Here is a 16,865-nt window from a genome sequence, read left to right as displayed (position 1 = left end):
ATTTTCATCAAGAGCAAAATTAATTTTAATAGACCCAGAGCTATAGAAAAGAGCTTCACTCCTTCCCATGGGAAAGTGAAAGATACAAAACACTGGATCACAGGTGCACAGATTAGTCTTTGATAAAATAACATCTTACTGAAGTCCGTCCCTAGAGGACCCTACGTGGACTTGCAGGAAGGTCAAAGGCAGTGAGGCAGAGAGATCATAAGGCAAAAATTAAGTTTGGAAAAGGTATTTGACCATTTTCTCAAAGGGTGAATCTCCCCAGTGTGTGTTTCACTGGGGCCTGTACTTAAGGTCAGAAACAGTGGGCTCTGGAAAGCCTTTCTAGCTGAGGGCTGTGACCAGATAAAACGCCTGGTCCTGTGTAATCACTAGGTCTAACTGACTGGATCACTGACCAGAAGTCATTGTCATGAGATAACGATCTTTTGGGAAATCCGGATTAGCTCCTTTTTCTCACATCAGTAGTTCTTCTAGAGAATAGTGAAAGTTATCCTGACACAATTCAGTTAACTATGTGAGTCAGCATAGATTTAAAGAAAAGTAAACTTTGAAAAAGGATTCATTTTAAAGTCTTAACACTCAAGGCATGGCACAAAAGAATTCAAATTGTAAACCCATATCATGAAAACTGGCTGTCTTTTGACCCCCACCTGTGCTTCAAAAAAATGTTTTTGGTTTAGGTCAACTCCAGGTTTAGGTCAACTCCAGGCAAGATGTGTTCTTCACCAGACAGACTGCAGGTGTGCATACACGGATCCTTTACTCATCCTGCAGGTCGCTGATGGAGGGCAGGAGGCTTGTGTTTTCCAATCTTCTGTGCATTGATCGGTACCAGCAGCCTTATGACATAGAACCCAGCTAGGAACCAACTGATGCCTTCTGCCTCCAGCCAGCCCCAGAGTCTTTTTAAACAGGTCAGCCAGTATTTGTAAATTTCCCAAGGTGATCTGCTTGCCAAGTCCCTGGCACTCTTGTCTGGAAAAAGTGTCCAAAGGGTACTTAGTGATCCTTAGTGCCAAGAAGCTTTTTTGGTTGTTTCAGGATTACAGATTCCACCATACATTTCTAAACAGCTCCTGTAAGGTTGAAAAAAAATGAGTTTATACTTTCTGCAGTTTGAAATATTACAGTATAAAGTTTATAACGGCAAACTTTTGGAAATTTAGTGCAGGCTATGCTGGGGAGAGATTGCTAGACTGACTCACGACCAGGGATGACTTTCCCCCTAGCAAATACTTGGCTGCCTCCTATTTGCAAAGGTTACCATAATGCGTGGTAACCTGTGTGACAGTGATGGGAGGAGCTAGGTAAAATTTCTCTCTGTCCAGGTTAAGTTTATAACAGTGCCAGAAATTCTGTAGTTCCGTTTCTTTGAATTAACCACTGTCTTTTCCCTATTGTACTTTTAATCTGATCCACACAAAGGTGTTTAACAGATCATTTTCCTCAATTACAAGGCTCTAGTAATCTCCCAAACAGTAAGTGTAATCAGTTATGCCTGGATAAAGCACAGTAAAAGAAAATCCTAGAAAGTTAAGAAAAGCATCAGTTACAATAATTATTTGTGAGTGTGTAAACAAGCTGTAAGATTAGGAAATTAAGAATAAAATTTATGTGCCCTAGCTGGTGTAGCTCAGTGGATTGAGCATGGGCCTGCAAACCAGAAGATCAAGGTTCAATTCCCCATCAGGGCACATGCCTGGGTTGCAGGCCAGTTCCCAGCAGGGGCCAGTTCCCAGCAGGGGATACACCAAAAGCAACCTTACATTGATATTTCTCTCCTCGCCTTCCCTTCCCTTCTAAAGATAAGTAAAAAAAATTTTTAAAGATTCTTGAAAAAAACTCAAAAAAGATTCCTAAAAAAAAAGAATAAAATTTATGTGCATTGAACTAGCATACAACTTGACAGAGACCTTTTTTATCCTTAGTTTCTTTACCCAAGAGAATCTAAAATGAATAAGAACATAATTGGTACATAGAGGAATTAGCGGATAGATGTGTTGCATGTTTCATAATCTAAGCAATAATCCTGTCCCTCAGCCCTTAACACCCTCTCCAGCCTTTTTATGTAGATTAATTTAGCTGCCTTGGTCTCTTGTCATAGTCTAAACTAGGTAGCATAACTGCCCCCTCTGCTATTCTAAGGAAACTTGAAGAGAATGTTGGGTAAGGTGGGAGGAAAGTGAAATGCACAGTGCTTAGATGTTTTGTCCTGTTACAGAATCCCTGGTGATAATGAGGGCATGTTTTTGAGTCCTACCAGAAACTGAAACACTCCAATAAACTGAACGCTTGAACCAGGCAAATTGGAGGTATGTGCTGTCTACCCCAAAGTAGTTTGTCATTAGACACACTCTCAAGTTCTTTTCAGGTATTAGTATTGTTAAGCAAGCAATGCAGACATCACTCTCACACCCACAAGGGTCACCTTGAGACTGTGTCTCGATTTCACCTGCCTGTTCCACGCTCTTGGGTAGCATAGCCCTTTAAAAAGAAAAGAGCCACTTTTTATCTGTTCATGGATGAAATAATTTTCAAAATCATTCCCCCCTCCACTCTTGAGTGAAATTTCCCTTAAACAACATCTCCGCCCACCCCCCGCCCCCGCCCCCAGCCACTCAGCCAGCATTAGTTGAGATTGGGGTAGCAGCAAAAACTGACTTATAAGTTGACAGCTCTTCAGCAAGGCTGATCCTTAGCTGCTCCATCTCTTTGTTCTTCTGTTGCTGGAGTTGCACCCCACTTCTTAATTGCCTCTGTCGTTCTTCCATTTTCTCCAGCTGTTCCTGCATTAGAGGGCCAAGAACATACCTGATGAGCTGAACTGTAAACATCTCACACTGTCCGCTGGTAGTTTACAAAGCACTTCCTTGTCTGTCATTTAATCCTCACAGCATTGGTGCTGAAACGGATTCCAGAGGTGGTGTTTTGACAAAATGATACTCTATTTGAAGATGGTGACCTGAAAGGAGCCTTGTCTGTTAACTACAGCTTACTTCTTAACAGCATCCTGCTATTAAGGGGTAGACAGACAGGTACTCAGACTTTTTAGTTTAACAGTTTCAAGAAGTTTTGGGGAAGAATTTGATCCTCTAATTAGTGAGCTGAGAAATGTTAATTTAGAAGAAGATGCTATGCCCTGGGGGCCCCCTGGAGCTTTCAGATAACTGTCCACTCCCCATTTTGCCCACGCCAGGCAGGATGCCTTCTGTAAATGGTCGCTGCTGGGGGTTAATGCCTGAACAATGAGGTAAGGGAGATGTCAGCAAATCAGTCTGGTGTTAGTTGCTAGGTGGCATGGATCCTTAGGAAATGAGGGAGTTGGAAGGCGTATTTTAAAGGGGCAGTGACTTCTCAAATTTTGGAGGATAGTAAGAGAAATCCAGTTTGGATTGCAAGGATCTAAACAGTTTGTTCTCTGAGTCATCCTTGATTTACCCATGGTACATCAGTCTGCAGTGGTTGATACTCTGGCTGAATCTCAACTTAAATACTATCAAAGGCCTTTGTTTAGTGCCTCTCCACGCTTTGCCACCACACAGCGGTGCAGCCTCACCATCTAAGCATGTCATCCAAAGGGAAGCACCTGCATACTTCTGTATCCCAATTTCCCAAGCCCCACTAGCAAACCTGTTACTTTGGTGAGGCACCAAAGTACCTTACATGCTTGAGAAGTCAGTTTGCACCATCAGTGCTTTGACAGGGAGGAATGGTGTCACCGAGTGAAGGACATGTGGCTATAGTGACTGGTGGTAAGGACTGATCTCCAGCCCTGGCTGGTGTAGCTCAGTGGATTGAGCGCAGGCCTGTGAACCACACGATCGAGGTTCGATTCCCACTCAGGGCACATGCCTGGGTGGCAGGCCAGTTCCCAGCAGGGGACTCACGCGAGGCAACCATACATCGATATTTCTCTTTCTCTCCTTCCCTTCATCTCTAAAGATAAATAAAATCTTAAAAAAGGGGGGGGGGAACCAATCTCCAGCCTTAATCCTATGTAGCACAACTAGATTAACTGTCTAAAAACTGCTTTATCACAGTCTTCCAAACGCTTCCCACTTCCTTTAGTCTGGCCTTCAGACCCCCTCTGGTTTGACCCCTGTCTCTAACTGGAGCCTCCATTACTCTTCCATGTGAACACTGCCCCCTCGCCTGCACTGTCTGGTGAGAAAGTCACTAGCCGCATGTGGCTATCAGCACTTGACGCATGACTCATCCAAACTCAGATATGCTGTGAGTTGTAAGACAGCAGATTTCTAAGACTTGGCACAAACATAAAATACCTCAAATTTTGATATTGATTGTATGTTAAAATTTTAATGTTTTTATATGCTGGATTATATAATTAATTTCATCAGTTTCTTACTTTTTTTTTTTTAGTGTGGCCACCAGAAATTTTAAATGACGTCTGTGTCTTGTGTGAAACTTGTATTGGACATTGGACAGTGCTGATCCAGCCTGACCAGCTCAGATCACACGTCCGTCACCCAGACAGTGTCTGCTGTTGCATTATTACCTGTCTTTCAAATGCATGTCTAACTCCCAATTGGATCACAGGTTCCTGATTCTTAGCACCCTACACATAATGCTTGTTGATGTAAAACTTGCCGATAGTGAGCATATTCCATATTCCTACCTGTTTTACTCCACGAATCTCACACTACGAATCTCACACTATCTCCCCTCATAAGGTCTAAGTTGCCCATCAAGCTTTTCCAATCTGCCCACCACACTGCCACTTTGAAGAGTACATACCTATGTGCCAGGCACCATTGCAAGTACTTTACTAATATTAACTAGCTCATTCCTTGCAAAAGCCTATGATGTGTATTATACATGTGTGGGAGCAGAGCCGTGTGGGTTAAGAAATTTGTAGTTTCTCGGTTAGGAAGTGGTAGAACTAGGTCTCGCCATTGGTTTCGAGTTCACATTCTTAATGCGCGCTTTTTTTTGCCTGCATATATGTAGGCCCTTTAGTGGTCTTCAGACTTTCCCATGATACCCCAGAAGGCCAAAATGGGGTGCCCCTGCCACTTTAATTAAACAGTAGCTCTACTTTTGCCTGTTTTATATATTGGCATTCCATATACAATTCATTTTGGGGGAAAGGGTCTGTGGCTTTGAAGAAAACCTCATTTTGAAAACCACTTCCCTAAAGATTACATAAAGCCCTTTTACATGTTGGTTCTCTCCAGCCTCGTCACTCTACTCACATTCCATATGATCCAGCCACCCTGACTGCCTGTAACGTGTCTTTTTCTGTTTTCATGCTTTTGTATAAGCTCTCCGCCCTGCTTGGAATGCCTTTCCCTGTCTACCCCATGAATTCATTCACACAAACACCCTGTAGTGGTCGACAGTGGACTGGAGCTACAGCACAGGGTTATATATCCTCCCATCAATTCCTAGGTGTAACCCTGGACAAGTGACTTAATGTCTCTGTCTCACCTGTGCTCTCATTTTTCAAACGGTGACAGCAGGACATACCTACCTCAGAGAGGTAGGGGTTAAATGAATTATTGCATGTAAAGAACTTCAAGTACATGCCATCTATTAATCAGTCCTCTTACAAAATTTCACCCTGTTTCCCCAGGCAGGGGTATTGCACCAGCTTCATTGGTATAATACAATGCCTTATTCCTGTAACCGTTACAGTGTTTACCACATTACAGTCTATTATTTCATTGATTCTAAAGCTTTGACATTTTAACAGGTCAGAATGGATCTTAAGATCCTGGCCAGGTGGCTCAGTCGGTTGGAGCATCATCCTGTACACCAGAAGGTTGTGGGTTCAGTTTCTCGGTGGGGGCACATATAAGAGGCAACTGGTCCATGTTTCTCTCTCTCTCTCAAATCAAACATATCCTTGGGCGAGGAATAAAGAAAAATTTAAAAACTCTTCAATTATATGAAGTATGTTCATGTTATCTGGTATCCCTCCTGGACCGTAAAGTGTTGGAAGGCAGGGACTCCTGCCCCTCCCCATTTCTCCTGTCAGCACAGCCCCCTGCCTGGCACATAGACAATGTCTGTTGGCACAAGTAAGCAAGCACTTGGACAATATCTGTTGAATGGCTACACGAAAGGCAGTGCCCACAACTGCAAGAGTGAAGTATACTTTTGAAAAGTACTCAGGTGCCATAAGTGACCTTTGGCAAACAGTATAGGAAGCCGTTTCAGACAGAATTGGCTGCTTCATATCTTAATTTCTACTTTACTTATGGTAAAGTGATGGGAGACATCAAGAGTGTTCTCCACAGAATGAACTATGGAAAGTTTGCAATCATCAAATCTGAATAAATCCAGTGCAGTGATAAAAATCACGAAGGAGAAAGATTCTACAACTCAATACTGTGCTAGAAAATGAACCCAAAGCTCTGGCTTGTGTGGCTCAGTGGACAGCACTGGCCTGGGAACCAGAGGGTCACTGATTTGATTCTGGGTCAGGGCACATGTCTGGGTTTCAGGCCAGGTCCCCCAGTGTGAGAGGCAACCAGTCGATGTTTCCCTCTCTTTCTCCCTCCCTTCCCATCTCTCTAAAAATAAGTAAATGAAATCTTAAAAATAAAACAAAAACCAATTCAGATGATTCCCTGTGTATGACACCACCATCCTAGTCACCCTTGCCTGCCTTCTCAGCACCCTCTCTGACTTCTCGCCTCTCTGCCCTCTTCATTCAATGGCCAAGCTTACGCCACCCTTGTTCTTGCATTCATGTTCTTCCTTCCATTGTCATTCCCACTATCATTTCCTCTCACCTACAGCAGCTTCCCAGTTGCTCTCCCTTGTCTCTGGGTCTCTAGCCTGTTTTACTCACTGCCACCAGTATTTTTTCTAAAAGTAGAGGAACAATCATGTTAAATACTTTTATGTAGGCCCTGGCTGGTGTAGCTCAGTGGACTGAGCATGGGCCTGTGAACCAGACGATCGCAGTTCGATTCCCAGTCAGGGCACATGCCTGGGTTGCAGGCCAGTTCCCAGCAGGGGATGCACAAGAAGCAACCATACATTGATGTTTCTCTTCCTCTCTCTTTCCCTTCCCCTCTAAAGATAAATAAATAAAATATTTTTAAAAAACTACTTTTATGTTTTTATTTTCTAAATTAAACTTATTGGGACAACATTGGTTAATTTAAATACCTTTAATCATGCAACTGATTACTGAACAAAGTCCAAACTCCCTAGTTTGATTTCAAAGTCCATTGTGCCCCTACCTACCTTTACGGTTCAACCTACCTTTCAGTTTTTCCCCTTTCACATGCAGCCAAGTTACTAATTATATTTTGGATATATTGGGCTAAATAAAATATATTAAAATTACCTTCACCTACTTTACTTTTTTAATTTCACTTTCAGAGACTTTTATATATGAGGCTTGCATTATATTTCTTTCGGATAGCACTGGTCTAAATCTTGCCTGTACTTCAATACCTAGCTCAAATAACACCTCTTCTTCCACAAAGGGTTCTCTGATGTAACCCATGGCTAAAAATAATCTCATTTTCCCATAGCACTCTTACCTGCTCCTCTCTTAAATCACATGTTACTTTCTATCCTGGGTAACAATAAATGTAATGTCTATTTGAGTGTAAGCTAGTAAAATTAGTGCCCTTTCACTACATTGTGAACAAATAAAAAAGCAATGGGGGTCAGGGTGAGGACACTACACATATGCATAGTTTGAAAACATTCAGTATTATCACCAAAAAACCCTACTGTTTTCATAACATGAGCCATAGAAAATCTGAGTAAAGCGAATGCAGCCATTTTTAACAGAGGACACATTCCCTTGAGGATGTATCAGGATGTCTGGGAAGGCAAAAGATGTTTACGTGGGTTTTTTTTTTTTAAGATTTTATTTATTTTCAGAGAGAGGGGAAGGAAGGGAGAAAGATGAAAAAACATTGGTTGCCCCTCGTCCATCCCAATGGGGGACCTGGCCTGCAACCCAGCCATGTGCTCTGACTGGGAATCAAACTGGCAGCCTTTTGGGTTGCAGTCCAACACTCACCCCACTGAGCCACACCAGCCAGGGCTAAGATGTTTAAGTTGTCAAAAGACAAAAATACTGCTCTGAAAGGTACCACACTGTAAACTTCTTACAGAACCCAGCAGCACTGAAGTCAAGATTTAACTGATGCACACTTGCACACTCGGAGCCGGAGAGTCAGAGGTAAATAAAACATCCCCTACCTTCCAAAAGCTCCCAGCCTGTGGGAGACATTGTTTACTCATGAATATTTATATCCCACTGTTCCATAAAGGGATTAGAGCTGGCTCACAATTAATCAGAAATGACTTGACTACAAGTGAAATGGTGACAAATGCACAAAAAAGGAAAACAAGGAATAGAGATTTATAGGTTTCATGCCCGTTTTAAGACTGGAAAACTTCAAGGTAGAGATCAGATAAGCGGGACTTGAGGTGGTATTTCGGGGAGGGGAAAGAATGAATGAATTTCAACTTGCCTCACACCCTCTTGCTCTCTGTAAGGTGTCATTCACCTAGAGTTGGAAAATTGTGCCATGGAAAGAGCACTGACATATTTGGGGTTGGTCAGACCAGGGTTCAAGTTACTCTGGCTCACTGGGCCTCAGTTTCCTCTATAAAATATATATATTGGACTTGGAGGGTTAATGAAAGGATCAAATGAGATAATTGGCGCAAAAGTGGGGTGAACCAATGATCGCTCAAAGTGCAGATCATTTTCGGCCCTTAGGACAGGCCTGAATGCACTAAATGAAGAATGTGGTAGAGACATGAGTGGATGGCCTCAAAGAATAAATTATTCAATATCCTTCATCCCAAAAGACATCTCACTCCCGGCACCTTTTCCTTCCCCAGGCTGAAAGACCGCCATCCCCTTCATGTCCAATGGGCCTACCTTGTACTGCTGCACCTCCTCGTCTCGTTTTTGCCTCACAAGTGTGATCTGGTCCTCCAGGTTCCTGTTCTGTAGTTGGAGCTGCCGGGCCTCTGCTTGCAGGGGTCTCAGAGCCTCCTTCATCTCCTGGATCTCTGCCTGCGTTTTCTGCAGGGCTTTGGCAGCAGCTTCTTTCCTCTCTAGGAGCCGCAGCAGCTGAGGCTCATACTCCTCCTCCAGGCCCTGGCGGCTCTCTGCCATGAGATTCTCAAACTGGGCAGAGAGCCGCCGGCTCTCCTGCAGGAAGTGCCCATCCCCCTGGCTTGGAGGTGCTTCTAGTTGTTGCCTTAACTGCTCCTTCTGCTTCTGATAGGCATCCCGGAGCTGGGCCAGTTCCTCCGAGAGATGGGCTGCCCGTGCAGTTAGCACTTCCCGGAAATCGGCAAACTGGGCCACATCCTGCCGGCGGCACTCCAGCTGGTATTGGTAGGCCACACATTCCTTTGTCACCTTGAAGAGCTTCTGCTTGACCAGCCGGATCTCCTCCCGCAGCCCGTCCCTCTCCAGCTCTGCTTGAGCATGCAGTTTGTAGGCGGCCAGGATGTCCTGATGGACTTGTTGCACCTCCTGGAGGGCTGGCTCCCGGAGCAACACAAGCTCATGAATGAGCTGATCCCTCTCCTCTTCCAGCTGGGCCACAGCTTGGACACATTGCTGGAAACGCCCCTCCAGCAATTCCAAGTCCTCTATGCTCAGGCTGTCCTCTGGGCTGGGAGTAGGCCCGGCTCCGAGGCTCTCCTCGGGGTTAGGTTTCTCCACGTCTGTGAGCGTCTCTCCCCCAGAAGCCGACTGCTCTGGGCTTGTGACCTCCGGCTTCACAGTCTCCTCCGCACACAGGGTCTCCTCCTGCTTCACAGTCTCCTCCGCACACAGGGTCTCCTCCTGCTTCACAGTCTCCTCTGCCTGCAGTGTCTCCCCTGGCTTCACGGGTTCTTCCACACACAGGGGCTCCTTTGGCTGCCTGATCTCCTCAATGTGCAGTGTCTCCTCAGGATTCTCAGTCTCTTCCACGTACAGTATGTCATCAAAGTCACCTGTGGGCCCCAGGTAGAGAATGTCCTCCAGGTCCAAGGTCCCCTCCAAAGATAGAGCAACTTCTGGGTCCAAGGGCCTCTCCTCATCCAGGGATTCAGAGTGCTTCTCCTCTTGAAAAGAATTGTCCTCTGCCCCTGTTCCCCTGCAAGAGAAACGAGGAAACATGAGTGGGCAGCCACAATCCCAGGTGGTGCGTGACTGGAGGAGCCATCAGACCCAGGCCCAGGGGGCATCCCGTTCTCACTTCTGGGCACTCGTTTGCTCCCTTCCCCCCACAGACCTGTCCCCACACAGCCCATTGCTCAGACCCTCCGACAACACACCCATGACATCAATGTCTAGTCTCCGTTTACACACCTTCAAGGACAGGAAGCTCACACCTGGGCCACCACTCTGTTTCACTATCATAACGCTCTAACGTTGAAGTAAAACCTTCTTCCCTGCAGTTTTTATCTGGGCTTGATTCTTCTTTCTAGAATCAGACGAATCTTCTTTTCCATGTAAGCCCTCTAAACACTTAAAGAGAACGAACTTATACTTTAATTGTTCCATGCATGCCAAGGTTTCAAGTGCCCTCCTCACTTGGGTCACGTCTTTCTGACCAGGCTCCACATTGTCACTGTCCCTTGGGGATGGGGATGTGAGCAATACGCAGGTGTGCTCTGAGCAGTGGGTCTCCGGACACTAAACTCCTGTTGATGCAGCCACAGCTCCCTTGGCATATAGGGAGGTTCCGTCATACTCTTGACGAATGCTGAGCGTGACTAAAATCCTTAAGGCATTTTTACAGCAAGGGACTTTAAACCATCTCTCTTGCTCCTGTAAAATTTCTTTTTTTTTTTAATTTAAAAGGTTTTATTTATTTGGTTTTAGAGAGAGGGAAAGGGAGGGAGAAAGAGAGGGAGAGAAACGTCAATATGTGGTTGCCTCTTGCACACCCTCCACTGGGGACCTGGCCTGCAACCCAGGAACATGCCCTGACTGGGAGTTGAATCTGCGATCCTTTGGCTTGCAGGTTGGTGCTCAATCCACTGAGCCACACCAGCCAGGGCGCAATCATTTTGTTAGAATTGGCCCATTCTTCTAACCTGTGAAGGCTCTTGACTACAGATTCTGTAGTTCTAACAAACGAGGCCCATAACACCCCTGCTCATTGCCTGCTAGCTCAATCAGCTCCTGTCAAGGAATGTGTTAGAAATGTGCGAGAACTAGAGGCAGGAGGAACCGGGTGACCTGATTCAAGTGCCTTTATTTGATGTTGCGCTGAAAGGCGGGCTGCGTCGTCACCGGGTCGACTTCAGCCCCAGGGGAAGGCAAGAGTGGGGTTTTTAAAAGAAAGGGGAGGCGTTAGTCTCTTGTTCTTCCGGGATGTGAACCTGGGCAACGGGTAAGGTAAAGGGCCAGGCTGCTCCCAGGTACAGGAGGGTCAGTCCGGCCCCCGGCTACTGTGGCTGGCGCCAGGTGTCTATTTTGCAAGGTGGGAGAGAATTTCGATTAAGCCTTGGGCTAGCAAGCAAGTGGGGACAACTGAGTCATAGGCAGTCCAGAGGGCTGGAAACTGGCCTGACTGGGTCATTAGCCGTCTGCGGGGTGTGGGTCTGGGCCGACCCTTTCAGAGTGCCCCCCTGCTTCTTTGGCCCTCAAGTGGCTTTGGGCTTTTCAGTTTCAAATGCATCTTATCTATCTTGGATCCCTGAGCAATTATTTCAAAATACAAAATACATGGAAATAATTCTTTTTAAAAAATATGTTTTATTGATTATACCATTACAGTTGTTCTATTCCTCCCTTCATTCCCCTCCATCCTGCACACCCCCTCCCCCACGATTCTCCCCCTTTAGTTTATGACCACGTGTCTCAAGTTTTTTAGATTCTATATTTCCCCTACTAGTCTTGCCCCCCTCTCTATTTTCTACCTACTGTCTATGCTATTTTCCTTTCATTTTTTTAAAGATTTTTATTTATTTATTTATCTTTAGAGGGGAAGGAGAGGAAGAGAAACATCAATGTATGGTTGCCTTTCATGCGTCCCCTGCTGGGAGTTGGCCTGCAGGGAACTGGCTTGCAACCCAGGCATGTGCCCTGACTGGGAATCGAACCGCGATCCTCTGGTTCGTGTCTATGCAATTTTCTGTACCTTCTCCCCCCTTCTCCTCCTCCCACTCCCCTGTTGCTAACCCTCCATGTGTTCTTCATTTCTGTGGTTCCGCTCCTGATCTAGCTGTCCTCTTGGTTTGCTTTTGTTTTAGGTGTGGTTGTTAATAACTGTGAGTTTGCTGTCCTTTCACTGTTCATATTTTTCATCTTCTTTTTCTTAGATAAGTCCCTTTAACATTTCATATAATAAGGGCTTGGTGATGATGAACTCCTTGAATTTGATCTTATCTGAGAAGCACTTTATCTGTCCTTCCATTCTAAATGAAAGCTTTGCTGGATAGAGCAATCTTGGCTGTAGGTCTTTGGATTTCATGACTTGGAATACTTCTTTCCAGCCCCTTCTTGCCTGTAAGGTCTCTTTTGAGAAGTCCACTGACAGTCTGATGGGAACTCCTTTGTAGGAACCCCTTATCTCTTGGTGCTTCTAGGATTCTCTCCTTCATTTTAATCTTGGCTAATGTAATTATGATGTGCCTTGGTGTGTTCCTTCTTGGGTCCAACTTCTTTTGGAAATAATTCTTATACTCCTACAGTTCTTAGGTCTTATTTGTTCCATAGGCCCTATTCTAAGTGCTTGATGTATATCAACTCATTCGATCCTTGTAACAATTCTATGAGGTGGTTGCATTTACCCCCATCTTACAGATAAGGAAACAGGTTAAAAGAGATAAAGAAATTTGCTTGTGGAAACTCAGGTATTTAAAGTACACCAGTTATAAAATAAACTGAATTTGACTATAGCTTCCAAGAAACAGTTTTTTAAATATTTTATTTATTTATCTTTGGAGGGGAAGGGAAGGAGAGAGGGAGAGAAATATCAATGTATGGTTGCCTCTGCTGAGGAGACACAATGTATCGTGTGTCCCCTGCCGGGAACTGGCCTGCAACCTAGGTATGTACCCTGACTGGGAATCGAACCACGATCCTCTGGTTCGCAGGCCCGTGCTCAATCCACTGAGCTACACCAGCCAGGGCCCCAAGAAACATTTTTTAAAAAGGTATAAAGTATAAAAGACCCCTGGCTGGTGTGGGTCAGTGGATTGAATGCTGACCTGGAAACCAAAGGGTCGCTGGTTCAGTTCCCAGTCAGGGCACATGCCTGGGTTGTGGGCCAGGTCCCCAGTTGGGGGTGTATGAAAGGTAAATGTCTGGTATGTCTCTTGCATCGATGTTTCTCTCCCTCTCTTTCTCCCTCCCTTCCCCTCTCTCTAAAAGTAAATGAATAAAATCTTTTAAAAAATAAAATAAAACAAGTCCTACATGTCAAAGAATTGGATTGATCTGTCTTGAAAAGACCTACTTGTGCCCAGGTTATAAACTCTATGTCTTAACTCCAAGTTCCCCAAAAAAGATTGTTTTTACTCTAAATGATCCTGTACTCTGTCTTCTCTAACGCCCCAGGAATCTCTGGCTCCCCTTTCTGTTTTCTCACATTGGCCCTCTGGAAACTATGAAAGTCCAGTTTAACAGGCCCCAGACACCACTGGCTTTGTTCAACCTGGCCCCCACACCAGAACCTAAGTCTGAAGACAACCTCCACAGCCATTCACATCTCTTTACCAGAGAGGAAGTGTTTCCTAGATATTTTTACCAGATGTTACTTGGTACCCAAACTGCCCTAAATCATTATTCTCCCACCCTGGCCAGATGGCTCAGTTGGTTGGAGCACCATCCTGTATATCAAAGAGATCGTGGGTTCAGTCTGAAGCAGGGCACTGCCTAGGTGGTGGCTCTGACTCCTGGTCGGGACACATGCGGGAGACAGCCAACTGATGTTTCCCCCTCACAGCAATATTTCTATCTATCTCCTCCTCTCTCTCTAAAATCGATAAAAATATATCCTTGAATGAGGAAAAAAATTCTCCCCGAGTTTGCTGCACCCGTGTTCTCCAGCTCAGAGAAACATCACCACGCACCAGGTTGACATGGCAGGAAATCTTCAAACAGCCCTTTCCTTCCCTGTACAGCTGACTCACCAGGACTGACCCTTCCGTCTCCGAAAGTCTCAAGGCCCCACCTGCTCTGCGTCCACCGCCAGGGCCTCCATCCAAGATGTCATCTCTCACCTACACATTTGATCCCGCCTTCCAACAAGCCTCCTCCTAGTAGGTGCCCGGCAGTGCTCAGCCGACTGTAGTGTACGGCAGGTCGTGCCACCTACCGCACCCGTGGACAGTCAGCTGCTTAGCAGGGAGTCAAGGCCCTCAAACATATGGCCCCACCCCCAGAGCCCACCCGGTGCTTGACAATCTGGAACATGAGTTAATTTTTACACATCCTGCTCCTAGCCTGCATTGTCTAAAGGATGCAGCTGAGAAACTACAGTTCATTGTATACCACCTGACTAGAGAACGGTCCTGGGAAGGTGGCACTCCTATTGCTGGGAAGGATATACCTGCTGAGCCAGCCAGAACCTACCCTGGTCCTCAACAGAGACCCTGCTTTCCCAGAAGGCAGCCCCCCACATCGCGCTCCTGCTGGGTCCTCCACCCCGGAATGTTGCAACTGCGTTCAAGGCAGTATTCTATGTATTTTTCATGAACACTCATCTGTTATCCCCATTTTATAGATGAGGTGACCGAAGCATAAACAGAGCAGAGCGAAGAACTCACTTGAGCTTCTGCTCCGGAGCCAGAGCCCCTGTTGACCATTCTCCTCCCAGAACAGGCACGAGGCCTAAAAGAGGCAAAACAATGAGGGCAGGTATCCTAGAACTTGGCTCGCAGCACTGAAATCATATGTGTGTCTATTTGCCTAACAAATTTCTATTCATCATTCAAACCCTGCTAAGGTCCACCTCCCCATTCTTGTGTTTTCAAAGCACTATGTATGCAGCCCATCTCTGCAGTTAGTATTTGTATTATGGAAGCACGTTGTCTCCCAGGGAGACAGACATATAGGAGCATTTGTCTCCCCTGATAGTCAGTTTCCTAAGGACGAGTATAGTTCTCATGCTCTCTGTACCCCAGGGCGGGGCTCTGTCGAAGGAAGGCAGGCAGAAACCGACTGACATCCAAGGAGGAAACTTGCCCAAGGTCAAGTGTCGAAGCTGGACGTAGAACCCAGGCCTCCTGACTTCCAGGTGGTGCTGTTACCACACACCATGTTGTCTCAGTCACCCCGCCCCGGGTGCCAGTCCTCTGCTAGACACTGCCTTCACACAGCTGCCTCCCTCTAAGGAGCTGGGGGAAAGTAGATAATGGGGGGCCCATGGGTAAGGGGGCCAGCTCTGTCCCTAGAGGATGCCAGCAGCTCCCAGCTCTGTCTATCAAGGCTGTGGCTGGAAGTGTTTGTGACACTGTGCAGGCATGAGTTGATGTGGGTCTGATTGTGGACTGGGTGTTATGTATGGCAGTACAGGTGTGTGTGTGTAAGACTATGCTCAGCTTTGTGCTGTGTGTGACAGTGAAGGGGTATGGGGTGTGTATTTGCATGCACCTCCACCTCTTGGTCCGCTGGGAAGTCCAGGGCCATAGTCTGTCCTGGGGCAGAAATGCTCCCTGCTTGTCCCAGATGCCTCAGCCACAGGTCCCTCCCCCCAGCCAGCGGTAAGCTGACAGTGTGGATGGATGCAGCCTGGCCTCTGCTCCAGGGCCTCCTGCTGTTCTGGGACGCTAGACTCTGCCCCCTTTGCGGGCCCCAGACAGCAGAGAGCAAGCTGCCTGAGCAGACTTTTAACTCCAGGCTGGCAGATGCCCAGCCTTGCACCAAGTGTCTCCCACAGGGTGAACTCAGCAACCCGCGGCCTCCACCTCCGGTTGTATTTGGGGTGAGGGCTGAAAGAAACAAGTAACTTCTTTGGCCACTATGGGCTGAACGGCATCCGACAGTTGAAAGGGTTGACTCTTCATGGCCCGTGGGAGTGGAGGTATTATAAAAAGCCACTGACAAACGGAGATGCCAGGACCCTGGGCCGGGTCCCCCACCTCCCCTGGCTGGGTGGCTCTGCCCCTTGCGGCGCCCCTCTGGACCACTACCCGCGCCAGGCGAAAGGTGCTGGTGGGTGGGGGAAGGGAATCCCTCCAGCCCCCCTCCCCCGTCCGCACAAGGGCGGCCCCGCTGGTCCTGACTGTCCTACCTCGCGGCCTGGGCGGCGCCGTCCCCACCGCGCCAGGGCTCCGGGCTGGCCATGGCTGCGCGACCCCGGCCTGGGTGGCCGCGTTATTAATAGGCGGCCCCTCCGGCCGCCTGCTCTGCGCCCGCCGCACTGACAGCTGCAGCCGACACCGGATCCCGGCCCCAGGCGGGCGCGCCCACTTGGCCCCGGCTCCTGCCCGCGGGAGGAGGGAGCCGACCTCGCGGCCAGACGGGCGGGGAGAGGCAGCCCCTCCCGAGACCAGCCTAGGATGAGGGTGGAGTGGGGTGTGGTGGGGGCTGGGGGGTTCGTTATTGGCGTCTCCTAAACTAGCCAGCCTCAAGATCTTCCCGAACCTTCTTTCTCTCCACCCTTCCCTTCCAAGGGTCCCAGCTGCGGGGAGTCGGGGGAGGAGGGGCGTCTGCAACCCCAGGAGTGCACCTTCCCTGAGAGGGGGGCCCAGCCACCCCGCGCGTTCGGGGATCTCGCCCGCAGTGGAGCGCCTTACGGCCCCACCCGCTCAGCGGGGAGGCTCCTGGCCACAGCTGTTCTGAGCGGCCGGAGGAGGAGGCGCACAGCCACACCCCAAGCGTTTGAGGACAGTGGGGACCCTGAGAACGGTGGCCGGAGTTAGGGAAGGACTGTGTAGGAGGGGTTTAAGCCTGT

The 16,865-nt window shown here is 47.3% G+C and overlaps 1 protein-coding gene across 2 annotated transcripts; it reads right to left on the bottom strand.

Annotated features, from left to right (window-relative positions):
- Positions 1 to 462: 462 nt before the first annotated feature.
- SYNC (syncoilin, intermediate filament protein) lies at positions 463 to 16,336 on the bottom strand. Of its 2 annotated transcripts, XM_037061542.1 has the most exons (5): positions 16,203 to 16,336; positions 8,894 to 10,109; positions 2,671 to 2,795; positions 2,438 to 2,493; positions 999 to 1,085 (listed from the first exon to the last, which is right to left on the bottom strand). In XM_037061542.1, the coding sequence occupies exons 1-5, from the start codon at positions 16,253 to 16,255 to the stop codon at positions 1,075 to 1,077; spliced, it is 1,461 nt and encodes a 486-aa protein (XP_036917437.1). In that variant the 5' UTR covers positions 16,256 to 16,336; the 3' UTR covers positions 999 to 1,074. The 2 variants fall into 2 exon arrangements, with proteins under 2 accessions (XP_036917438.1, XP_036917437.1); XM_037061543.1 differs by lacking the exon at positions 2,438 to 2,493 and having other exon boundaries at positions 463 to 1,085.
- Between the last annotated feature and the right edge of the window lie 529 nt (positions 16,337 to 16,865).

The sequence above is a fragment of the Sturnira hondurensis genome, unplaced genomic scaffold (genome assembly GCF_014824575.4).
Source record: "Sturnira hondurensis isolate 20B ecotype Veracruz unplaced genomic scaffold, ASM1482457v3 Scaffold0013381, whole genome shotgun sequence".
Lineage (NCBI taxonomy): Eukaryota > Metazoa > Chordata > Mammalia > Chiroptera > Phyllostomidae > Sturnira > Sturnira hondurensis.
The sequence above is the reverse complement of the archived record's forward strand: the minus strand, read 5'-3'. Positions and strand labels throughout refer to the sequence as shown.

Coding starts and splice junctions, on each gene's coding strand:
- SYNC (XM_037061543.1), bottom strand. CDS start 16,255: ATGGCCAGCCCGGAGCCCTGGCGCGGTGGGGACGGCGCCGCCCAGGCC. Junction 10,110..16,202: donor GGCGCCGCCCAGGCCGCGAG/GTAGGACAGTCA, acceptor TTTCTCTTGCAG/GGGAACAGGGGCAGAGGACA. Junction 2,796..8,893: donor AGGAGGTGCAGCAGTACAAG/GTAGGCCCATTG, acceptor CCTCTAATGCAG/GAACAGCTGGAGAAAATGGA.